General features: G+C 45.7%; 1 protein-coding gene across 1 annotated transcript in view; it reads left to right on the top strand.

The window, feature by feature from the left end:
- The window catches only part of ptprea (protein tyrosine phosphatase receptor type Ea), a 30335-nt gene extending 4883 nt beyond the window's left edge, over positions 1–25452 (top strand). The window contains 20 exon segments of the mRNA XM_048987008.1: positions 5106–5180; positions 5633–5729; positions 6084–6114; positions 6116–6158; positions 9087–9223; positions 9700–9790; positions 11921–11997; positions 13107–13143; positions 13230–13327; positions 14166–14285; positions 15241–15404; positions 15717–15852; positions 16117–16266; positions 16540–16633; positions 17239–17315; positions 18094–18228; positions 18888–19013; positions 19503–19654; positions 23060–23195; positions 23723–25452. Coding sequence (XP_048842965.1) covers positions 5106–5180; positions 5633–5729; positions 6084–6114; positions 6116–6158; positions 9087–9223; positions 9700–9790; positions 11921–11997; positions 13107–13143; positions 13230–13327; positions 14166–14285; positions 15241–15404; positions 15717–15852; positions 16117–16266; positions 16540–16633; positions 17239–17315; positions 18094–18228; positions 18888–19013; positions 19503–19654; positions 23060–23195; positions 23723–23797 — 2051 coding nt within the window. The 3' untranslated portion in view covers positions 23798–25452.
- The last annotated feature ends 196 nt before the right edge of the window (positions 25453–25648 follow it).

The raw sequence follows: 25648 nt of genomic DNA, 5'->3' as shown, positions 1-25648 counted from the left end.
ATGGGAAAATCCAGCGCAGGTTCGTTCCAGACTTTTCCTCAAGGATTAGCAGAGGCTCTGTGACTAATAAGAATAATCAGGCCAAACCACAAAAAAAAGCAGAAGAAGGAGCGGAAGAAAGCCGCCATCTGTCAGGCCTTTTCGTATTAATGAGGTTTTTTTTCTTTGCCTCAGCTGGTCAGCGGAGGCGCTATAGAGGCTGCTGGTGGCATTTTAGCTTCAGGTATTTTTCTGGATCTCGGTTTATTTGTTGTCTTTTCTCTCTGAAACGCCGAGATTCCCTTTCAGTTGCCTTTAAGGTGACAATCTCTGCTAATGCTGGCGCTCAAAGCCCCCAGACTCATTTCAGCAGTGTTTCTGGGCTGAAATAACCAATCAGAGGAGAGGCGGGGGCCCTGCACGTGTGTTCTTTTCCCTGTGAGTTCTGGAAGTACTGCACTCTCCATCTCCACCTCCATCCATCATGCCTTTACTGCCAGATGCTCCCATTTGGCTGGATTCTAGCGATGATTTTCTTCTGTATCGTGTCTTGAAAATGAGCCATATGTGACCAAGTGACACGCAGACCATAAATCCCGGCTTGCGGGTCTCTGTTTCAACGCGTCAGCGATTCTTTAACCTCCACGTCGGCGTGTTCATTGACGCCAAGTATGACGCTCCTGCCCCTTTTCTATCCACCTGAGCGATGGAGTGAGATGTTCCCGTCGCTGCCGTTAAAATCGTCCAGCTTCGGTCGGACGTAACAACAGCGTGACTGAACTCTGAGCTTGCCAGTTGCCATCTTCTGGTTCTGTCTGGTTTAGGGGTGATTCTAGGTGGCCACACCGTTTCCAGGAAGAGCTTCGTCGAGTGCCAGGATCGACACCGTGATCCTCTGCCCCTTGGTGGCAGTCCCCGGAATCAGTGGCTTCCAAATTTCTGCAGTCTGCAGGTCACTCAAACCCACCGAAAAGGTGCGGTGCACCACCAACGCCTGCGTCCACTTCACAGTAAGCACAATCATTTGCGTGCGGGATTTAAAATGCTAAAGCCAATGCTTTAAGTCCATCCATCCATCCACCTACCTGGTCAGGGTCATTGGATGCCTGGTGATGTGAATCTCTCAGGCTCTGTATGAATCTCGGTTGATGGTGAGGGCCTGAGCTGCGGGTCGCCACGGTGATTAAGGACCGTGTTAGGCGCCCCCTGTTGCCATAGCAGCAGGTTCAGCCCTTCGCTAGCTGGCTGCTCCCAAAGTGACCTGCGTCTATCCGCTCCGCGCCCTGAGTCTCGCCTTCGGTCTCACACTGGGTTTCCGTTTGTTTTGGGGCAGCTGGCAGTGTCCTCGCACCCCCACCGTGTTCACCGCCATCTTTAATACAGCCAGCCCCCCCCTCCTGCGTCGCTAATGAGCCCGTAGCTTATCTAAGCTTTCCTTTTTAGTTCCTTTATTTCTTCATTTACTTCATTTTGCTTCGGTGTGTAGCCCCCTAACCGCCAGTCTTTGCACGAGAACATTGAGTGCTGTTGGTGTTCGCAGGCTGGCAAACACACTAATCTTAATTAATTTATTTATTTAAATAATTCAACTGTGGGCTAATTACTGCTCCTTTACATGTGTATACATGTGGTTCAAGCTCACCCCTAGGAGAGAATTTTTTAAATCACTTTTATTTATTTTATACACAAACGGGCAGTTTTCAGGACGGCCTGTTCTGAGGGCCAGCTGTGTGGTTTGCAGAGAGGTCCTCACACCTCGCCTTTCCTCATAACATTGTATATGGTGCCACCGGCAACACCATGGGACGCCCTGTGGCATCCGTGAGGCCCTCTCTGGAATGGCAGCGCACTGTGATAACCCCCTGGGGCCTTTGGAACGGCGTCAGGCCGGCAGATCCCGTCTTCAGGTGGTCCGTCCTTGGGGCGTCAGGCTCCTGCTCATTACGCCATCGCACCTGGCGGGTGGGGGGAGGGATCTAGGGCAGCTCGAGGGGCGGGGCCAGGTAAGGTTTGTGATGTCAGCGGGTGGGGAAAGGAGCAGAGCTATTTTGATACAGAGTACTGAACTGAATTACCATAATTAACCATCCCCTGCACCTTCCCAGAACATTGCAGGCCCAAAACTGTTTGTCTACAGACCAAAAAAGGGGAGATGGAAACCGTTAGTGACAGTATCAGGGCCATGCTGAGATATAGAACCTCCTCTTCCTCCTCGCTGGTGCTCACTCTCTCTCTCCCTCCCTTCTGGTACTGAGGTTCTTTATTTGGATGCCCACAGGGAGGCTGACTGCTGATGTGGAGCGGGTGACCGGGTCTGCTGAGTCCCTGGGTCTTTATGCAGAGACTGCAAAGTTCCTCGCAGTCTGTAGAGGGCAGCAGAGACACACTTTCTAATTGGAGGGGTGTGACGCTGCAGACCGTACCTACCCTGCACATACCCTTACATGTTGTCTGAGGTCCCACCGGTACCAGCCCCGATCTCCCTGGTAGCATCTCTTCCCTGAGCAAACTCTGGTCCCCGTGAGCGGGGGGCTTCTTCACAGGATCCCTCTTCCCATCTTGATGAGTTTTCTGCCATGTTTACGGCCCCCCACCCAATGATCCCATACCCGGGGACGACCACATCATCTTGTGCCTCTTCTCTTATGAGCTAAAGGGGCCTTGTTTGTTTGTTTTGTTTGTTTTTGTTTTGTTTGTTTGTTTTGTTTGTTTTTGTTTTGTTTTGTTTGTTTGTTTTGTTTGTTTTTGTTTTCTTCACGTTACCCTCTTATTTCTGGAGTCCTGTATGACCTGCTCATGGCCTTTCAATCCAGAGGAAAGCACGCCCAGTTCTGGAAAGCGCTGCGAGAGGATAGAACAGGTCCAGTTAATGTTTCTCTACCAGCCTAACGTGATATCATCACCGGAGGCACGCGGTCCTGAGGAATTTGCTCTTATGGGAGAGAAACTCCATATGGTGTCCAAAATAACATTTAAAATGAGGGGGGGGGGTCCTGCTGTGTTACTCTGGGGGGCGGGTGCCTTGGCATGTTCACCTTAGATTGTAGGACCAGCTTGCCCAGTCAGATGACTTCCGGCCTGGCTTCCATCGCACTCCCACACCGATCCTCATTGGATGAAATCGTCTATCTTATGCGGGGTTGTTGTGTGTCTGGGGCGACATCAGCCAGATTGACCATTTCCCTGTGGGATGTATGTGGGTCTGTCCTGGCACTGCTGGCATTCATTGGCTCTGTGCTCCAAGTGGGCGTACACCAAAAGGGGAGTGGTTGGGGGGGGGGCGAGGCCCAGAGTCGATTTGCATATCTAGCTCCTCCTTAACACCCCTCTGACTCTCAGCTGGTACTTTGGCCTCCTTTTTACTGCAGATGATTTGGGTGTTTTTCCTGGATATGGCTGTTTGACTGGTAGGTTAAATAGTGGGGAAAGGTCTCTTAATTAGTGTCATATAGATATGTGAACTTTAATGAATTTAAGACAATTATCACATTATCAAAATCTTGCTTTCATCTTTGTTTAACAAATTAATGTATTGAGATTTCCAGTATGTGGACAAAGATGTTTTGAGATACTGTGTCGTTTTTTAAAATGCCAAGTGCACTTTTTTATGCCAAGTTGATTGTGATTTGAAGTGCGGACAGCAGCGATACTCTGCTCCTTAAGTTTGTCTGTAAGGTTTGCGTGCCCTCTAGTGGGCCTTCTTGGAATTGCAGCGTTTTATCTTTCGAGTTTAATATACCTCTATCGCTTACATGCGTTATACGCGTGTATATTGAGGCTAAACAGAAGCATAATTACTGTGCTCAGTTCCGTTCAAATAAACCTGTGGGAGATGCCGTCGTATTGAACTAAAATTTGAAATGGACATTTTTTCATTCATAATTGGAGTATTAAGGGATAGCCGCAGTTACTGTAACTTTTGTGTCATTCTGTCACGCTTCTCTCTGTTCTGCTCGTTTCTGTATAATGACATCATTTTGTAGGCGCGCGTGATCTGGTGTAATGACTGCAGGACGGACAAAGTAACAGATTTAGAGGTTACCAAGTGACAAAAACAAATGCTGCTAAGAAGTGAGTCACATTAGGACGACTGTTAATTGGCAGGATGTTTGTTTGTTTGGCTGTATAAAGCGTCGGACAATCAGCACTTTGACATATGAGATTCCAAAGTACCATAAGGCAGCGAACGGAGCTTCTAATAGGCCAGAGCTGGTGCCTAAATCACCAGTGCGTCGGTCACAAAACCTTTTAGACCACTATGAGAAATTACGATGACCTACACTACAGACCGACAACGCACTGGCGAACAGGAACAGCGGTCTCAGGGTTAGACAGGCACTTAACAGGACGGCTGCCGAATACTACGAAAGCACAGCCTGAAAAATAACCGCAGGAAATGAATCGGCACCTTTGTGATCCAGTCTCGTGAAAAAACAGTACGTTGTGAGTTTGAGGAGGATTCAAGACTGACGCATCATCACCCGGTTTAAGGAGAACGAACCCTATGACCTATGGGGAAAAAATGATGCCTTTGGACCATGATGCCTTTTGCTATGGACAGCCCAACATCTGATCACATTTCTGCTCCACATGATCATGTAGCATCCAAGGAAAGGTGATATTACAGGATTAGCTGCAGCCGGTGTTACAAACATTTGTCCTCTTTTAATGTCCTCATATTGCGCCAATGACGTTGAACAGCCTGCAAAATAAACTGAAAAGCGGTTTCATAAACGGCAAGATGATGTCCAACACCTGGCATGGCCTCCCCCCCCCGGCACCAGATACGGGCATCATTGAGCGTTTATGGGAAGTTATGGAACACAGCGTGTGAAGTGGATTTTCGTTTCCTTCAACCGTCAGAAGAAAAGCTGATCTTCAAAAAAGAATCGACCAATAACACGCTATACATAGTTCAGGGTCTGTAAGAGCAAAGGGTGGCCCTAATCCCTACTGAATACTTTATATTGTCACATGTGTCCATTGTTTTCTACATATAGATAAAAGATAGTTGAACATCCATATTGCTTCATTTATTCTTTGCTGTGATGATGTGACTCGCCGCCCTTTATCGCATTTCTGACTGTCGCCAATGACCACGATTCTTTTTCCTTCTCTTTCTTCAGCCACAATGGTCCCCGTTTTGTTCCTCGTAGCCTCCACACCGTCGCAGAATAACTCCACCACCCCCCCGACGAACAGTAAGCTCTCGGTTTCTCTGGGTCTGTGGGCAGGTGTGAGAGCTCAGCACGTCTGTTTTGGATGTAAACACAGTTTCTGTATGGGGTGGGCGGGGGGGGGGGGGGGTTCATAACGCGTCATGCTAAGCCGCCAAAACGAATGTAATTATTGTTATGGAAGACTATGCTAATTGGCTGTCTGCTGAGAGCCCTGAGCTGTGGGCTGCTCCCATCTAAAATATCACTCTGCACCCTGTCATTTGGAGAAGTCTGCTCACTAGGGCTTTTTAAAACCATTAGTTTGACTTGAAATGATATTTACTAGTGTACTGACAGGAAAGCAGATTCTCAGAGGAGTTCGTAAGGGGCTGGCATGTAAACACAAGTTAAAAACACCCTTAACTATGAATGTAAAGCGTTCGCTAGCTCCTCCCATTCTTTTGTTGAAGTTCTCTTGCCCCCCCCCCCGACAGCTTTTCCCCCTCCCAAGAGTCCGAACATCCTAGCCATCGTGCTGGTGACCTCGCTGTTACTCATCATTGTCGTCCTCCTGGCATGGTACTTCCTCAGGTACGTGGGGGCAGGGGGGTGTGTGTGGGTGTGGGTGAGTGATGTCACTTCCCTCTCTGTGCCGGAGTAGGCGGGGCCAGCGGGGGTGGCAGAAGCGCTCTAGTAGAAGTAGTGGTAGTGTAGACTGAGAGTTGGAGCGGAGTGTGTCAGAGACACCCTGGACCGCTGAGGGTCGTGTTGTCGCTCGTCTGGACTAGCCTAGGCCTGCTCATGAACAGAATCTCACGCCTCACGTGGTAGGTTTTCACCCGGACCAGGCACCGGTCCACTGGACCCGCTCACCTCCCCCCGCACTGCTGTTTCACGGGGGCTCTGGTTTTCTCTCCCCCCCCCCCCCCCGTGCCTGTCCTCCAGGTTAAGGAACCAGCGGAAGGCAGTCGTCACCAACGGTGGACAAGAAGATCCCCAATGGAATCCTGGAAGAGCAAGGTAGCCGTCATGCTGCGTCTTCGCCGAACCGGGGCCCCCGCCCGCCCCTTTAGTCGTTTCTCTTCACTCAGGAGGCTTAACCGCGATTTCTGGTGCGTCTTCCTTCCTGTGAACTCTGTCTCTTCTGTAGAGCTTTTGGTCTCGGGCACCGTCAGAGAGACAGAGCGGAAAGACGAGAAATCGTCTGTGGTGCCCTTGACAGTACGGCAGTTCCCTGAAGGCGCGGGGCGTTTCGGGAGAATCGAAACGGGCTGAGCCCTGTTTTTTCTGACAGTGCATAGCCCGGCACATTCCGTGGTTCTGCACCAAGGGACGTGTGCCGGTATTGTCGTCAATGTCGCGCTGTCGGTTGGCTTGTGACTTCATGGAAGTGACGCTACACTGCCGTCTAACCCCCGCTTGTGTTTTGGGAAAACCGTCCTTTCTTTACTGGCTCCTACAATTAAAACACGAACAGTGTCGAAATGTTGTTGCCTTTTTAATCATCACACCGCGTCCTGCCCCTTCCTTCTGTGCGCGAGGGAGTTCAGTCCAATAACAATGATTTATTAAACTCTTAACGCGCTGACAGGTTGTGGTTCTGCTGTGCTTGTTGATCTGGTGGTTCCATCTGGCAGGAGTGAAGCTCGGCTCGGTTCTGTGGCTGAGAGTCGGCCGTTCGCCGCCTCCAGGACGCGTGTCTCCTCGCTCCAGGAACTCGTAAACAGATTATCTCGCGTCGTGTCCTGACCTGCCTCTTGGATCTCCTGGCCCTGTGCGCGGCTCGTGGCCCAGGACAGACTTTGTCCACATGTTGTGGGGAACCACATTTTCTCACACTTCCCTTTTTTCGAAACAGTGATCGCTTTGTTCCATTTCCCCGATTTGCACAAAGTGACAAATATAACACAAGTGACTAGTGAACGAGGTTAACACTGCCCCTCCCCCTGCTCCCACACCCGTATCTGTGTTACGTTCTAGACCCCAACAAAGCTCTCGGAGGGAGTACTGAAGCACCGAGTGCCCCCATCACTCAAGGAGAAGGTACAGCCAGTCAGGAGGCCTGGACCTCTCTGTGTCTGCTAACGCTAATGTGGCATCAGATGCTAAACCCCGCCAGCGTGGGGCGCTGCAGCTGCCGCTGCTTCTGCTGCTGTGCCTAGAAGGGCTAAAGTCCGCTGGCTGGAAAAAAGGAAAAAAGGTTTCTGGTTGGGTATAATTCTAACACTGCAGCGCACTGTCAGGAAAGAAGGTGTCCGGTTAGGGTTAGGGTTAGGGTTAGTCCTAACACTGCAACCCATTGTCTGGCTGTATCAGGCTTGTCCTCTGTGGTTCCCCCCTTCCTGAGTGACCTCCTCCCCATGTATATCAGGCCTGTCCTCTGTGGTTCCCCCCCTTCCTGAGTGACCTCCTCCCCATGTGTATCAGGCCTGTCCTCTGTGGTTCCCCCCCTTCCTGAGTGACCTCCTCCCCATGTGTATCAGGGCCTGTCCTCTGTGGTTCCCCCCTTCCCGAGTGACCTCCTCCCCATGTGTATCAGGCCTGTCCTCTGTGGTTCCCCCCTTCCTGAGTGACCTCCTCCCCATGTGTATCAGGCCTGTCCTCTGTGGTTCCCCCCTTCCTGAGTGACTCCTGTGTGTATCAGGCTTGTCTCCTGTGATTCTGTTTCCTCCCCTGTTGCTCTATACTGACTGTAGTTTATGTTTTACAGTTTTTATGAGAAAAAAAAAAATCTTTTTTCATAGGACCTAAATCAGGACACATTTTATCTTTGCCATAATGAATGATTGTAATTTTTAAAGCAGTTCTATGTAATATTTAGTGACTGTGGATATGTCACGTGAAATATTTGGCTTACTGGTCTGTTTTATGCCAGAGTATAATTTTCATTTTATAATCATTATTTTAAATTTTAAACTAACATCTTCAATGCATTCCTAAATAGCCTTTAAAGGTATTAAAGTTTTGTTTCTGAAAAAGATCTGTTAAAAAATATGCTTTCATCCAAAGAATTTATCCTTTGTTATTAGTATTTTGACAACCGAGAAACAAGAATAATCAAAGAAAAATTATAATAAAGTTGGTTTGGAGTTCAGAGTGACGCTAAGGTTGGTGACCAGTGGTGCTGCCTGTCTGTGGCTGAAGGTTTGTGCTTTTATTGGCTATTCAAAGTCAGGGACGGGACAGTATTTACCTGGTTACCAGTGATGCAGCTAATTAGCCATGTTTTCTATTCTTTTATCTGTTCTTTGTCTCTAGTCTTGGTGGGAAGCAGGCAGAAACGTCAGCCTGCTTCCTTATATAGCACTGATTCAGCCTCTGTGATGCGCTTGCTAGCCTGTGCCTTCTCCAGTTGCTGGTTCATGTCTGGAGACGCATTTCTTCCCAGTCATAAGGACTGGGTGATACGTGATCCGGGTACGCGCCGATATGAGGATGGATCCCGGTAGTTTTTGCCCGATGTTAGGAGCAGTGCTGTTTGGCTTGGCCGGCGGGTAGCTTGCTGGTTTAGCGCGCAGACTCGGGCTCCTGCGCCGGGTGCCGCCTGCCTGCTTGTGTCGGGTTCAGGAAGAGCTCAACGTCAATGAAAGCCTTCAGATTTAATATAGCCATCAGATGTGAAAGTGCTCTGACGATGGGATGGTTTTATTTAAAAATGCTATACAAATCAAACACGAACACTGTTACCCTGTGCATTTGTTTTAAAGGATGTCAGCGTCTTTATTTTACAGTGATTTACTCTGATGCTGCAGTACTTCCCTCTGTTGGCGGTTTGGTCCTCCCTGGCGTTTGTATTTTATGCCTTAAAATATTGTCATGAAATGCATGGTAAACACTGGGTTGTGATGAGCGCTGTGCTGGTTTTGACGGGGGTGTATGTGAAGAGTGCCCCCTTGTGGGCAGCCTCTTATGTGCCCCCTTGTGCTCCCCCCCCCCCCCCCCCCACAGAGCAACAGACGGTGGTCTTGCTTCCAAGGTCTTCCTCCGCTTCCAAGACATACCCACCCATCCCGGTGGAATCCCTGGAAGAAGAGTACAGGGTCCGGTCAGCTGATGACGGCAAGCTGTTCCGCGAGGAGTACAACGTATGCTTCTACGCCCCCCCCCACATCCCCCCGCTGAGCTCACCCATCTTGACATACCAAAAATATGCCTGGTCTATTTTAGTCCTATTTCGGTTCGACATTTGACTGAACACACGAAATATAAATATATTCTTGATTTCAATTTCCGTAAATCAGTCTTAGTATCTGTGCTGTATCAGTATCTAGTATCTAAGCGTCTCTGTTCCACCTTTTATCTGTTTCTTAAACTGGAAATTTGCACAGGCTGCGCAATAACTGCATGCAGCTTCGGTCAGATAACAGATGTTTTCTTGAACTCTGCTTAGCCACACGTGAATCGAGAGTTCCTCCATCTCTCTGTAGGCCAGAAAGAGGAAATGCCAGCATGATGTGTGCTGCAGAGTCATAGACCGCTGTGAGAAAACAGTACCTCCTCCCCACCTCCACCCCAAACGCACGGCTCCTACGCTGATACGCTCCCACTTCTTCTCTTCCAGTCGCTGCCCGGCGGCTTCTCCCAGGGCACATATGAGGAGGCTAACAAAGAGGAAAACAAGGAGAAGAACCGCTATCCCAACATCCTTCCATGTAAGTGACAGAGCGAAAGGCCCCTTTGCCATTAAGCGTTTAGCTGTTTCGGGCTCATTAGTACTTCCTGACTGCTAAGTTTTCCGCTGTGACTCACACACATTGTTCCAAATAATGCGTGAGTAATTATGGGCCGACTTCCTGCCGCTAAAGTTCATTCCCTCGCAGAAATGCCACACTGCCTGCACACTGTCCCTTTCTCTCCGCTGTCCATCCCCTGCTCAATGACAATCTCCTGCCTTTAAGCTCAGGCCCATAACCGCCGGGCCTCCAGGTGGTCCAATCAGAATATCACAGTTTAGGTGTGATTTCTGTTTTTTTTTCTCTCAAGCCTTTCTGTGTCAGAAACTATTAAAGTAAAAGTCCTCATTTGAGGCAACATGTAATTATTTAATCTCTCAGCCTGAGCTGTCTTTTTCAGTTATTCAGTTACACCATATGGCCGAAAGTACATGGATGCCAGCTTGTCCAACATCTCATTCCGAAACCGAGGGTCTTAATATGAACTTAATCATCCCACTGTTGCTGTAATAGCCTCTTCTCTTCTGGGAAGACTTTCCATTAGATCTGATGGTTCTAAGTGGAAAGTCACTAAGGTCTCCTGTACGACCACCCACCCTGCTGCTGTTTGCTGCGGGAGGTCATGTGACTGTGTGTTTAATTATTCACCTGTATCAGCAGTGGGTGTGGCTTAATTAAGTAATCCCTCCAATGAATATGGGCGTTCACATACCTTTGGACATATAGTGTTCCTGCTAACACATTACTTGATGGGGCGCAAATACTTAGTAATAACTTCGGAAGTATCAAGTATCAGATCACGAACAAATCCTGCACAAATATAGTCACTACTTGAGATAAAAGATGCATCATGATCCATTAATGATGAACAAACTTGACATCAATATTTCACTTGTGTTGATCACGACTTGTCCCTTCACTTGTTCCTTAGTAGTTCCTTGATTAGTTCACGGACATTTACGGAACTAACATGTACAGTGGAGCCTTGGCTCTCGAACGTCTCATGTCTGGTACAATTTGGTTCTTGACCGTATTGTTCGGTGAAAAAACGTCTCGGTTGTCAAGCATATTTTTGGTTCTCGATCAACCAGCCCTTTCATGCTAAAACCTGTCTGACAAAACACATGCATTCTTACACATAAGCAGAGTAGAGAGTACAGCTAGTGCGCTTGCGTAGTGAACATCTCCGCTGAATTGTGCTGTGAATATTATCAGGTTTTGTTTTACTTTTATTTTATTTAAGTCTAAAGAAGGTTTGTGGTAGCAGCAAACCAAATATGTGAGAACCACGATAGAATTTATAAAGGAAATAACTACAAAGTATGACAGAGTTGTTCATGTGTCTGATCTCGCTACAGAGTATGGAATGGCTAAGTAATTATTTTTTTTTATTTCATGTATTTATCAGTTTTAAGGTTTTTATTTACCATTGGGTATGACTTTTTACAGGTTTAACCCTCAACCTCTTGGTGGTGAGCAATGGATTAGTCAAATTTACATGATTTCTTATGGGAACAGCTTTCTGGAACGGATTAAGTTTGAGAACCGAGGTTCCACTGTAGTAACAAATATAGTAACTGCTCGGGATGCAGAAATGTATCATGATTCATTAATGATGAACAAACCTGAGATCAGTATTTCACTTCTGTTATTCATGACTTCTTCCTTCAGTAGTTCCTTAATATTTTCTTGAGTAGGACACAAAGGATTACAGAACTAACAGAGATAGTAACAAATATAGTAGCTGCTGGAGATAAAACATGCGTCACGATTCATTAATGATATATTAACATGAGATTAGTTTGTAACTAAGACTTAGTTTTGGTTAAATAATACATAAGTAATAGCATAACGCTATATTATTTGTGCCCCATCAAGTAAAGTGCTACCGTGTACCTTTTACTTGTAATAATTTAATTTCATTCACATAGACTTCAGCTGTGCTCTATGCATTAACAACCATTGCATACAGCACCTCTTTAAATAGCTTAGAATGATGTGCGTGTGATTATGTGTGATTGTGTGAGCACTTACATTCCATATTTGGCAGTCACATTTGATGTCTTTTTATATTTTCGATATATTTTCTGCCATCTCCCTTTCTCACAGTTGACCACTCGAGGGTGGTGCTCTCTCCGACAGACGGACATGGGAGCTCTGACTATATAAACGCTTCATATATCGATGTGAGTTTTGCTCATTTACAAAGGAGTTCTTAACTGAATTTGGAATGAGTATCAGCTGTGGATATTTAGGGCACTTTTCCACTGCAGCAGGTCCCATATATTTGGTACTAAACATTCAGTACTTTCCCTTTTCCATTGACTCCTGGTGAGGTTCTACTACCAAAAGTACCAATCCAGCTGGGATACTTTGTAGGGGCGGGACTTGCAAATGAGTTTACTGTTGATTGGCTATGAAAATAATCGGCCTTTAATTGTGATCTGGTCGGATGTGGATGGCATGAAAAGAAATAAAGTATTTGCTGTAATATTCTAGAGCTAAACGACATTGGAAAAAATTCAGAAATTGGAATGTGTGATTTAGCAATAAATATTGGGATATTTATGAAGCGAAAAAGTTCAAAATAAATTTCTTGCTAAACCATCTGGGAATGATTTAAACGGCAATGACATGACTGATTGTGATTGGCTTGGTGATTGCTTGCAGAGGTCATGCAAAAGTAGCAGTGGTCAGCATTAGCCTGACTTTTCAAGGACATGTAGTACATAATTTTGCAAAGGTGCAATCATTAAAATTGCAAAGGTTGCTAAGTTTTGTTTCCTATAACAGAAGAAAAATGTTTTGGAAAAACTCCCTCCCTCCCCTGCCCTCATACTATAATGTCCGGACAATATGAAAAAGCCTGAAGTCAACCCATCTGACTGTTGCAGTTCTTGCGATGTGAGAACTGCATGTGCCTAACTTGCGATGTTTGTATTAATATCGGCACATCGCTCAGTCCTATATACTATAGCTAAAAACAACACAAAGAAGTGCAATACTTTTGGTACTTTTTTGAAGTACCAAAAGTATGGTACCTGGTCTGGTGGAAAAGCACCCTTACAGAGTGTATTAGTAGTACAGTACATGTGGGAGTATAGTGTAGTATAATAGAATACATTCTTAGTAGACTATAGTTATGATGTAGTATAGTATTACAGATATGTATAGGCACTACTGATTAATTTTAAAAACAAAAACTGCTTGTTTCTCTACTTACTTATAGGATGGTAGCCCCCCCCCCAGCTTTGTGGTACTGTCATTCCCATTGTGTTTTCTGTCTTTTCATCAGGGTTACAAGGACACCAAAAAGTTCATCGCAGCACAAGGTACAGGCAGTTCACTCACGCCGCTTTAGCGGAACGCGGTGAAAACGCGGTGTGCGGTCCGGATAGTGACAGTGCTGCTGTTTCAGGCCCCAAGCAGGAGACGGTCGCAGACTTCTGGAAGATGATCTGGGAGCAGAAGACGGCCACCATTGTGATGCTGACAAACTTGAAAGAGAGGAAAGAGGTGAGCGCGTCTGAGTCCTCTGACTGACCTGCACGAGCTCTTCCGTCTGTCTTCCGAAACCTTACCAGCACAGGATCACGGTGGGCTTTTTCCAGGATGCACAGACCCCCCCCCCCCTCCCCCGGCTGGCCTTCCAGTCAGTCACAGGGCAGTGAAGAACGGTGGGCGGAGCTCTTCCAGGCCCTGCTGTAATCATCGAGCAGCAGTCAGTAAATGGTTCTCTTCAAATTGTGACCGATTGATAGATTGTGGAAGCTTACTGCTCTTACAGCGTGGAGTGTAAAAGTCACAGTGACCGCCGACAGACAGACACACACACAGACAGACAGACACACACACAGACTGACAGACACACACACAGACTGACAGACACACACACAGACTGACAGACACTTCACAGTTAATCATGATCAGATAAAGTTGTCCGCTTACTACACTTATTCCATTAAGTGCAAAATTTTAATACGGGGCAGTGTGGGGTTTAGCGGGTAAGGACCCCTGTGACTGGAGGGTCGCCGGTTCGAATTCCAGTGTCACTTGAGTGACTTCACTGTTGCCTTCTCAAATATACAGCACTTTGCATAAAAGTATCAGCTCAATAAATAAAATGTAAATGTATTTACATTGTGGATTTATTATCATATACATTTTTCTTTTATGTGTTTTTTAGCTCATTTTTTTCTTTTTGTTCAATTAAACAGACAGAATCATTGACGTCTGCACTGGAGAGAGATTCTAAGCCTGTGATATATCTCATGCAGTTTCTCGATGGTTGGTGTCGTCAGCATTTGTGGTTTTCAGTTCCCCTTCACAGAGCACATGGTCCCTGTGTTTCCAGGATAAGTGTTACCAGTACTGGCCGGAGCAGGGCTGCTGGACGTACGGCAGTGTGCGTGTGGCAGTGGAGGACTTCACTGTGCTGGTGGACTACACCATCAGGAAGTTCTGCGTGCAGCTTGTGAGTGACACTCTGGTGCTCCACCACCGCCCAGACTCACGTGCAACACTGTCCACATCCTGCGATCACCGCCGTATAACAATTTCTGTCCCGTAACCATGTCTCCTCTCATCAGCACTTATAAGGAAACAGCTCTTGGGGTCTGTGTGGTGTCTGAATGTGATATTTTAGTGAGAAGCTTTTCTTGTTGTGTTCCCATAGTGACAGCGGTCTCGTTGCAGCTCGACCATAGGGTTTAGCTTCTAAACTTTTATATCTTGAGCTGTGAACGATCTGTGAACGGTCAGTTTTAGTCTGTGAATTCATGTGAAGGCTAATGCTGAAACATGCTAAAATACGAGTAAAATGAATTTAGCGCCCTTCAGCTGCAGTTGTCATTGTGATAGATCATAATAAGTATTCATAGTTCTTTTGGCTCGTCCAGACGAGTCCTTGCAGGGAGGAATGTGGTCTTGTTGGCTCCTGTTGGGTGTGTGCACGTGTTTGTGCGTATCCAGGCTGTATGGTCCCTCCTCCCCTCAAGGCACAAGGAAGACACGCATCTCGGCTCTTCTCTGTCCTGGCACCTAATTGGTGGAATGAACTCCCCCTAGATGTCCGAACAGCTGAATCCTTGACTGTCTTCAAGCGACGACTCAAAACTTTTCTTTTTCAGAAATACCTGACGTAGAACTTCTATATTCTTTCTCGACTCTTATTCTGGTGTGTGTTTAAAAAAAATAAAATAATAAAAAAAAAAAATTCTGCACTACTCAATGGAGTTCTCAGAGATAGTATTCGTAGCTGGGGTCCTTATTGAGCTAGCATTGGAAATTCATTGCAGAGTCTCAAAGCACTTATGTAAGTCGCTCTGGCTAAGGGCGTCTGCCAAATCCTGTAAATGTAAATGTAAATGTATGGTGTCAGAGTTTTAGAGCTGAGAGCTCAGAGTTTCTCTCCCCCCTCCCACCCCCAGCAATCTACTGATGGCAATAAGACCCCCCGACTGGTGACCCAGCTGCACTTTACCAGCTGGCCTGACTTCGGCGTGCCCTTCTCTCCTATCGGCATGCTCAAGTTCCTCAAAAAGGTCAAGATGGTGAACCAGCCCTCCGCAGGACCCATCGTGGTGCACTGCAGGTAGGCGTGTCCCCCCACACGGCATCATGGGAAATGACATTCTAGTTGGTCTGGAGTAGGGTTTCCCTACCCAGTCCTCAGGGACCCCAGACAGCCCACATTTTCGTTCCCTCCCAGCATACCTGTACCAGGTACTTGGTGCTCTTGATTCTCTGGGAGCTGGGAGGGTACGAAAACGTGGACTGTCTCAGCGTCCCCGCGGACTGGGTTGGGAAACTCTAGTCTGAAGTATGATACGGAAATGTTTCTGGTTCACACATTGGTCACGTTCATCACCTTGAAGCAACCCGCCCTCCATTTGTCTCTCTGCAGCGCTGGTGTGGGTCGGACTGGGACCTTCATCGTCATCGACGCCATGATAGACATGATGCACGATGAGCAGAAGGTGGACGTCTTTGGCTTTGTCTCCCGGATACGGGACCAGCGTTCCCAGCTAGTGCAGACGGATGTTAGTACCGCCCTCCTGCTCGACATGCCGGGACACGCGCGTTCGTCAACTGCCTGCACATCCAGGGGTCTGTTTTTGCTCAGAGTTATGCACTGTTATCTTGAGGGTATCACAGCAAGGTTCACACATGGTTCATTCTCAGAGACCAAAGACTGCGTTTGCTGAAAGACAAACCGCAGAATGACTGACAGAACAGAAGGGAAATGTGCTGCTTTGTCAGCAAACGGTTTCTGACCCGGTTCTGTGTGGGGTCCCGACTCACAGATGCAGTACGCCTTCATATACCAAGCCCTCCTAGAGTATTACCTGTATGGGGACACAGAGCTAGACGTGTCGTCCCTGGAGGGCCACCTGCAGAAGCTGCACAGCACGTCGACGCCATTTGACAGGATAGGGCTGGAGGAGGAGTTCAAGGTGAGGGTGACCGCTGGCTGGGGGAGGGGCTTCATTGGCGGTTAACCACGCTGCTTTCCATATCACTTTAACGGATCACTGAGAGCGCCCCCTACCTGTGATTTCATAAATCCTGCTTGTCTCTCCCAAAATTAGCTAATCATTTTTTTCTTATGTGAATGTATCTTAGCAGTGTTTGTTATAGAGTTATGATCAAAACTCTCAGCAAGAAAGGCAGGCTTTTTGTTTTTTTTTTTAAACACCAGCCATTAACTTGAGTGACTTCCTGCACAGAAACTGACAAACATGAGGATAATGAAGGAGAACATGAGGACGGGGAACCTTCCAGTCAACATGAAGAAGAACCGGGTACTTCAGATTATTCCCTGTGAGTACCGTATCCAAGAACCATCTGGGGCAATCATTACAAAGATTACATAGCACATAGTGGTAAGTTAGTGCAGAAGCTCTGTTCATAAATGTGGGCCTTCAGAGGGAAGCACCATTCAGAGAAATATGTGCCAGTTTCATTTTCACTTGCGTGCCATCAGTCGTCTGCGAGGAAGAGAACGCAAATCAGTTCACAATGATACCGACGGATCGCTCTCACTCATTGTTCATCGCTGCCCTCTGCTGGCGGAATTTAGCAACTAACACCTGTTTCTTAGCATGTTACACTCGTAGCACCTAGTGGGGAATGAGGCCAGTAGCTTGCAGCACATACATAAGGGGGGGGCAGTTTTCCAAACTGCCAAAAATGGGGAAGAATCTTTATTAATAGTAAATCAATATCACCAAGAGACGGGAATAGCTGATGTGACAGTTCTTATCAAAAATATGACAACTGAAAATTCTTCTTTAAATGTGAAGTATGGTGTGTGTTTATGTTCACGCACAGTGGCTGGGAGCCTGTATCTCTCTGCAGTTCCATTGCAATCGTGTGGATCGCTGTACAGAAATGAAAGTAAATCCCAACCTTCTTTTAATTCACAGATGACTTCAACAGAGTAATTCTGTCCATGAAACGGGGCCAGGAATACACCGATTACATAAATGCATCATTCATAGATGTAGGTATTCAGTGTCACCTCTCCGACTCCTGTGTGTGTGTGTGTGTGTGTGTGTGTGTGTGTGTGTGTATGAAGGGCCAGAGCTTTGGCTGGACTTTTCTCAGTAACCATGAGGTTGCTGGTTCTCGATCGACAGGCCGATCTCCTGTTTCTAGAGGGACGTAATGATTCATTTGTGTGTTTGCACGCAGCCTGTGTGCCAAGGGCATGTTTCACCCTGCCCTGTCCTGCCTCCCCCTTATCTGGACGCTGTTGGCTCTAGGTTCAGACGGGAGTGGGCTGCTCTTCCTGCTCTCCTTTGAGGGAGCTGTTATCACTGTTTTAATGGCCGTTTTTATTAGCAAATGTAGTTCATTTGCTCCAGACGGGGGGTATAAGTGCTGCTCACCTCAGTTACCACGGCGATCTGAGGTTGTGTGAGTCCACCAGTAAGATTCCTCACACTTTGGTTCTCCCATGGTTTGGATACTTTTCTGTACTAGTTTAGCTGAAACCAGCAGGACGGTTCCACTCCATCGTCCCATGGAGCAGAACAGACAGACATCAATGTTGTACCGCTTTCAATCTTAAAGCTTAATGGACGCCTTTATACTCCATACTTCAGAAATGTCTCGAGAGTCATTCATGTAAAGTACTGTTTTTGAGGCTGCAGTGCATTCTGGGAAATCGTAACTGTGATTTTTCTTCTCAGAAGCCTGCTCTGCTAATCTGATAGTTGATCCCATAAGCACACTGCATGGGTACCACATGGTTTTGGTGTGTGATTCCCCTCCCCCAGGGCTACAGGCAGAAGGACTATTTCATCGCCACCCAGGGGCCCCTGTCCAGCACGGTGGAGGACTTCTGGAGGATGGTTTGGGAGTGGAAGAGTCACTCCATCGTCATGCTGACCGAGCTGCAGGAGCGAGAGCAGGTATGGTCATGTCACCTTGGGTCTGTGATATACCCTACAAGAGGACAGGTCAGGCGAACTCTTCAGAGTGTTAACCTCCGTTTTGGAGGTGGAAACCAAAACTGAAAATGCCTTAATGTTTTAAAAATTACATTTTGTATTGTACTGTATTGTGAGAATGGATGGATGGACTCAACTATACATCTATATCGGGGGGTCACCAACATGGTGCCTGCGGGCACCAGGCTGCCCCCAAGGACCACATGAGTCACCGTGGACCTGTTCTGAAAATAGCACAACTCACCAGTGAGCAGCGTCTAAAATTAAATTTTATCCAGTTGCTATTCTTCTTTAATCACATTTGCGTTTATATAGATTTGAAAATGACAGCATCTAAAAAAAAAAGCATTTAAAACATGTTTATTATACATGAAGTTTAGATAAATTTAGGAGGACGCTTCAAACTGGCAGCCGTTCGTATGGCTCAGTACCTTTGAAGTAGCTCACAGTTTCAAAAAGGTCGGTGACCCCTGATCTATATTGTCAATAAAGTGAGGAGAAAAATCACTATATAAATCAACACCTGAATCCAGGCAGTACCGCTAATTACTCTACAGTCTTGATTCACATTTATAAAATGACGCTTCTGTGAGTTAGGAAGCTCTCATTCTCCCCCCCAGGATAAGTGCTTCCAGTACTGGCCCCCAGAGCACAGCGTCACCTATGGGGACTATGCGGTGGAAATCAAAAGTGACACCCACTGCGACACCTTCAGTCTGAGGGATCTGGTGCTCACCTACAACCCGGTGAGTCTTCCCTCAGCAGAGAAGAAAATGCCGATGGACAGAGAAGCCCTTACAGGCTATGGCCAAACGTTAACCAATGACTGTGTAGTGTAAAGCTTTCTCACAGTTACAGGTTAGGGGCCCGTTTCAAAATGCAGGTTTACATGCTTATCCTGCATTGTCGGATTTAAGGTGGTCTGGGCTAAATGTAAGTGGAGAAAGATAAGGTCCATTTAAACTGAATCACCCTAAATCTGGCAAGTTATCTGGCTAAGCAAGAAATCCTACTTTCTGAAACCCCTGGTCACCATCCCACCATCGAGAGAACAAGACACTTTCAAAACAGTGGGGACTGCTATTTTTTATTTAAAATAACAACACTGAGCTAATGTGAAACCATAACCGGATTTTGGGGTGAAAGTGATTGTGACAACATAAGAGCCGTAGAAAGGCATTACAGCCCCCCGGCGCAGTGTCAGTGAGCACCCTGCCTCCCACGTTCACCCACAGGACAAGCAGACGCGCCTCGTCCGTCACTTTCACTTCCACGGCTGGCCGGAGATCGGCATCCCCGCCGAAGGCAAGGGCATGATCGAGATCATCGCCGCGGTTCAGAAGCAGCAGCAGCAGTCTGGCAATCACCCCATCATCGTGCACTGCAGGTAACGCCCACTTCCGTCACCATAGGTGCCCGTAGAGGTGCCAGGCACTACAGGACCTGAGTCAACCGTAGATTTGAGCTGAAAGGGATTTGAGTTTGAGGCCAAATGCAAAAGCAACTCAATATTAATGGAAACTACATAACAAATAACTAAAATCGTAAACTAATTAAAAGCAAGCCAAATTTAAGAAAGATATATGTCCAGTACTTGTCAGGGGATTTGCCAGTGCCGATACAGACAAAGGTCATTAGCTATTTTATGAAAATATATGCAAATACATTAGATGGGCCTTAACTTTCTATAATTGGTAAAGGTGTTGATTTGGCAGATGGTGTAAAGTCCTTTGTTACTTTAAATAGTTAAATACGGTTTGACTCAGATCGGCAGCCCATGTGTGACTCAAATCCACGGTTGATTCAGGTGGTGTAGTGACAGTGACAGAAGGTGTGAGGCGTCTGAGAAGGGCCAGGGGTGTCAGTTATTCTGGTCACGAGGGGTGATTTTCCTCAGCCGCCATGCACAATCAGAGCTATACCTACAGACTTCCGAACACTACGCTATGCTGCCTCGTGAGATTAATAAGCTTCTTTGGTTCAGAGTCAGTGTTAAATATACGTGAAATGGTTTAAACCTTCATTTAATTAGATTCAGTACACTAATAGCGAGAGTTGTGTTACTACCCTATTTTACCTGTTCATTACTGACTCCAGAGAAGCATTTAAAGATGTCTCACATCCATAGGGACGTATATAAATTAATTTAAATTCTCCAAGTGCTTTAATAACAGACTCAACCCAAAGTTAAAGAAAATCACAAGACTACTTTAATTTCCCTCAGGCATATTAGTGGATTGCCCTTTATTTTGTATGTAAAACTATTAAACGATCAGTGAAAGGACAATCTGTCGTTATTTAAAAAAATAAAACGGAAACTGAAAGCTGTAATCTGAGTCATGGGGTATAGCTGAGATGCTTATGTTCCGAGTCACAACACAAAGTGTTTATGTATGATTGGGGTTGTTGGTCTGGTTAAAGTATTTTGCAAGAGCACATAATGCATGGATGGATGGATGGATGGATGGATGGATGGATGGATGGACGGACGTAAGAGTTTTGTGGAGATAATTGTTCCCCCACCTGGACCAATTAAGTTTTTCCCTTCCCTTGAACTGTTATCAGAGACTTAAAAAACCCACATAGAGGCCTGAGATTTTTACCGTGCTTCAAGCTGTTTCTGTGCTTTCCTCCTTGTGTATTCTGAAAAGGTCGGTGCACTGGTAACCCTGTGACCTCACGCCTGCTGTTCCATTCCCACACCCGGTTCTGTGTGTGTGAAAGCTGCATGTTCTCCCTGGGTTCCCTGTGCTCCCGATTCCTCATGAAACCCAAAAACACATGCTTTGGTGTCCACAGATTGCCTTTTCGGGTGTGTGTGAGTGCCCCAGTGCTGGGCTGGCATCCGATCTTCTGCCTGTGTTTCCTGGCTTAGGCTCCAGACCCGCCATGATTATGGAAGATAGACGGATGGGCAGATTCTCATGCCCACTTGTGTATATGACACGGTATTTATGCCTAAAGCACCTTACTGATCGCCTACATGATTCGCTTTTTCATGTAGAAGACCCGGTTCCGGTTGGAGCCGCGGTTCTAGGTGCTCCCATCCTTGTGTTCGCTTTGTGCGATAAATGCGTGTTTTACGTCGGCTTCAAGAATTACCTTTACCCGCGAGGAGCTCATGAACATCGCGGAATCTGTTGCTTTGGGTCTCCATCCCATGATTCTGTGCAAAATGGAAGACCTTGTCGTTAGACATTTCAGTCACTGAAAGTAAAGATGCTGAGCGACAGAAGAGCTTCCACGGCAGGGGATGAGGAGCAGGCGTGCTGGTTAACTGATGATGGAATCTTCCATAACTCCCCGCATGGGGGTCCCAGTTCCCAAGAGACAAGATCACTGTACTAAACCACTACAGACCAGTAGCTCTTTGAATGCCTGATGCTGGTCTATCTCACGTCCATCGCAGACTTCTCTCCTTGAACTTCTGCTCCCAGAACAAATCATCCAGTGGAGGATGCAGTTACACTGTCCCTCCCCTTCATTCTCTGACATTTGCGCTCCCCCAACACACATGTCAGGATCCTGTTTGTAGACTTCAGCTCAGCCTTCAGTAATATTGGCCCATCGCTTCTCCGCAGCAATCTGACTGAATTAGCTGGACCTTCATCTGTCAGTGGATTACCAGCTGCCTGACAGATAACTAGCAGCATTTTAACTTTACACATATGACTATATCTCTGCAGATGAGTCTGTAATATGTTAAAGTTCGCAGACTACTGTAGAGGGACTTATCTGCATTAATGATAGGACCTCCTATCGCAGAGAAGTGGGCCATCTGGTCGCATGGTGTGCCAGCAACAACCTGTAACACGAAGTGGTCAAGAGGGTGGAAATAAGAGTTGACTTTCATAGCCAACCCCCTGCCTGTCTCCCCCTACTAATTAATAGCCAGGTCATTTCTATGGTCAAATCATTCAAATTCCTAAGTACCCGCATCACCAGAACATTGAACTGGGACATGCAAATCACCTCCATCACCAAAAAGCCCAGAAAAGGCTGCTCTTCCTACACCAACTCAAGAAGCTCAACATATCCCAATGCATCCTGCTTCTACTCTGCCATCATTGAGAGTGTCGTGAAGTCCATTCATCCATCTGGTTTCCTGCTGCCTCCACCCTCTCCATGACCAGCTTACAGCGTGTGGTCTACTCAGCTGAGGAAAATCACACGCCGTCAGCTGCCAACACTAGAAGAGCTGCTCACCGCCACAGCAAAGACGAGAGCTGGGAAGATTGCTGCCGATCCCACCCACCCAGGCAGTCGCCTCTCCACCAAACTGCCATCAGAGAGGAGGTTCAAGTGATCATGATCCGAACCTCACACCATCTCAACAACTTCTTCCCTACAGCCATCCAGCTCCTAAATAAACTCGCTTAGTACCTCGGTTATTCGTCACCCAGGGACAATTTCCCTCCTTCCCTTACCCAACATGGCAGACTTCTGATATTGCTTCAACTTGCACTAAAATGTTCGTCCTTCTTTTTTATTTACTTACTGTTTTTGCAGTAGTTTAGTTTATGGTTCTTGAACTGTTAATTTGTTTTAACACGTCTTGCACCGTATATTCTTCTTGTATTCTTATCCTTCTATCAAGTGTTTCTCCTTTACTTCTTGTGACATTGTTATGTACTTTGGCACCGAATCTCAAAAAAATCTGCTATGTTTCTACGTACTTGCAACCAAATGAGTTCTGAGTATTTCTCATTGGCCAGTCGGGATATTCAGGCAGGAGATAACGGGCTCCAGTTCTGTTTCACTGAATGCAGTGTGTCATTCTTACCATCCACAGTGCCGGGGCCGGCCGCACGGGTACGTTCATCGCACTGAGCAACATCCTGGAGCGGGTCAAGGCTGAGGGCCTGCTGGATGTGTTTCAGACTGTAAAGAGCTTGAGGATGCAGAGACCACACATGGTGCAGACTGTGGTACGTAGCCCGGTGCGGAGAGCCCTGGAGGGGGAGGGGCCTCGTGAGCTGGCAGTGCACGAGCACCTGAGACCCTTTTTTGGGAATTCCTTTTGGGGAGCCGAGTGGATTGAATCAATGTAGGGCATGATCAGCTGAAGAGACCACTGAAGATCAGTGCAACTTGTCTTAATTAATTCCTGGTAGAGAGCCTGTAATGGTCCAAAAGACAATGATGTTCCTCAGTTTTAGCAAATGTGACCCATCGCCACGAAATGAGTCTTAAGTCGCACTGGTAGAATTTCACTCACTCATTTCGTGGTGATGGGTCACAGATATGTGCTGGGTCAGTGCATGCAGATTTGCAGGTTCTCAAGGGCGGGGGTTAAAGGTGCAGAAAACCATACAGCGATGTTCATTTGATGTAAATTTCTGAAGTAAAAGTGCCTGATACGCAGCTAAGAACAGAAACAGGGGAACCTCTGAGGTGCTGTCCGCCAGCTAGCCTGACATGTACTGACAGATCGCCCCTTTGTTTCCATTCACAGGAACAATACGACTTCTGCTACAGAGTGGTACAGGACTTTGTTGACATTTTCTCTGACTATGCCAATTTCAAATGAAGGAATCTGCCTTAAACCCTTTGAGTTGTTCAGTTTTATTTTGGTTTTTTTTTTGTTTGTTTTTTTGTTAATTAAAAAATGCCAGTTGGTCAAGATGTATTTTTTCTTAACTGGATTAAATGATCATATATTTTGCTATGCACTTGTTATTAATGTACCTTAAATGCATTACAAATTGTATCATACTGTGTCATAGGCCGACTTATGTTCTTCAATTGATAAAAGTTGTAAAAGCACAAAAAAAATTGAAAATGTAAATGTTATTTTGCAATGCAGTCATTATACACCCTTTGTCACTGTAGTCTTTGTATAAAACATTACCATTTGCTTTTATTGTCTATTTGTTTTGTTTATCATGCTTTAAAATTTGATTATGCCAGATTTATTTCAAAGCAAATTTACTACAAATGTAATTTTTATGATGTAGGTATTGTAAATGTATTTATTTACGGTTTCGCACAACATGATATTGCGTTTTTGATTTCCTTTCAGTTTTATTTGTGTTGGGGCAATTTAGGATTCAGTTGGAAGATTCTGCTTGAAAAGGCAAGATTCGTTGTTTGTTGTTTTAATGCCAAACATAAGCAAAGCCGTTACCTTTCCTGGTTGACAATTTTTAATTTCGATACACATTCTGATTAAATGTAGAACATAAAATACATAGTTATGCATTTTCAGTTAGTAAAAATGTGTGCACACACATTTTACACATTTAGTGTAAAAGCAACAGTTAAAGATAAAATGCGAGAGGAATAGAAAATCGGCGCTGTAGGTAAGCAGAGATATTTAAAACTGTTTAAGTATGTTACTTACATTTAGTTAGTAGGATACTTGGGTATAACTGTACATACAGATGGATCTCCTGAGCACGAAAATGGAACATTTATTTATGAAAATGTTAATTTGTACATATTTTATTATAATGCAAGGCAGCCAGAATTAAGTTATACAGCTCCTAGGTATATCTGTGTTTCTAAACCGTTGTGTTTATGTTAACATTTGTGAGGTCGCATGAAGCAATGCCCGAAAATTGGTCGGAAAATGTGTTTCTGATCAAACGATATTGGTCACCGAGTGACTTCAGCCGATGCACATATTTGTAGCAGAAACGCAAAAGCTGAATTATGTGATTATTATACCAAACGGGGGGAGAAGCACAAGCGCAAGCGAAACCCGAGATGCAAACATGATTCGGCACATGGAATATACGGCGCTCCGGGCCAGTCCCTCTTCACAAAACCATTTGTTTTTCTAAATGAATTTAACTGTTTACTGGCATTCTTACTCCAAGTGAACGAAATGCCAGCCATAAAATACAACAGTTCATAGAAATGGTGTTTTTTTTGTTCGTACTATGGGTTATGAAGAGGATACCTATACGTCGCTGACTCTGCTTTGATCATTTTCTCTTTTTTTTTTACATTTCTAAAAATATCTACTTTCTAAGAGACGTTCACTGTAGCTGTTAACCAACGCAAAGCTGATTTCGGCGAAAGTTCCAGATCACGGTTATGTTTCAGATAATATTTGCATTGCTGATTTTGGCTGCAGCAAAATGTTTACTGTTCTATTTTGCTCACTTTTTACGTTGTCGTCGGATGTCATTAGATTTACAGTGTCTTTGTACATGCAATATTAAATACATTGGAGAAAAACGCTTGTATTTGCTGTGAAACTTTGTCGACTGTTCCTGCTTATTGCATTCTGTTTTTGGGAAACTTTTCGGTAGGAAAATAGTCATCTTCACAAACAGTAGGATGTAGTGACGACGAATAATATATAACTCTAGGCTGTATTCTTTAAATGACACGTTTTATTTATATAACTTACCATTTACCGAAACAAAAACTG

The sequence above is a fragment of the Brienomyrus brachyistius genome, chromosome 20 (assembly GCF_023856365.1).
Source record: "Brienomyrus brachyistius isolate T26 chromosome 20, BBRACH_0.4, whole genome shotgun sequence".
NCBI classification, from domain to species: domain Eukaryota; kingdom Metazoa; phylum Chordata; class Actinopteri; order Osteoglossiformes; family Mormyridae; genus Brienomyrus; species Brienomyrus brachyistius.
This window is presented reverse-complemented; position numbering and strand designations above follow the sequence as displayed.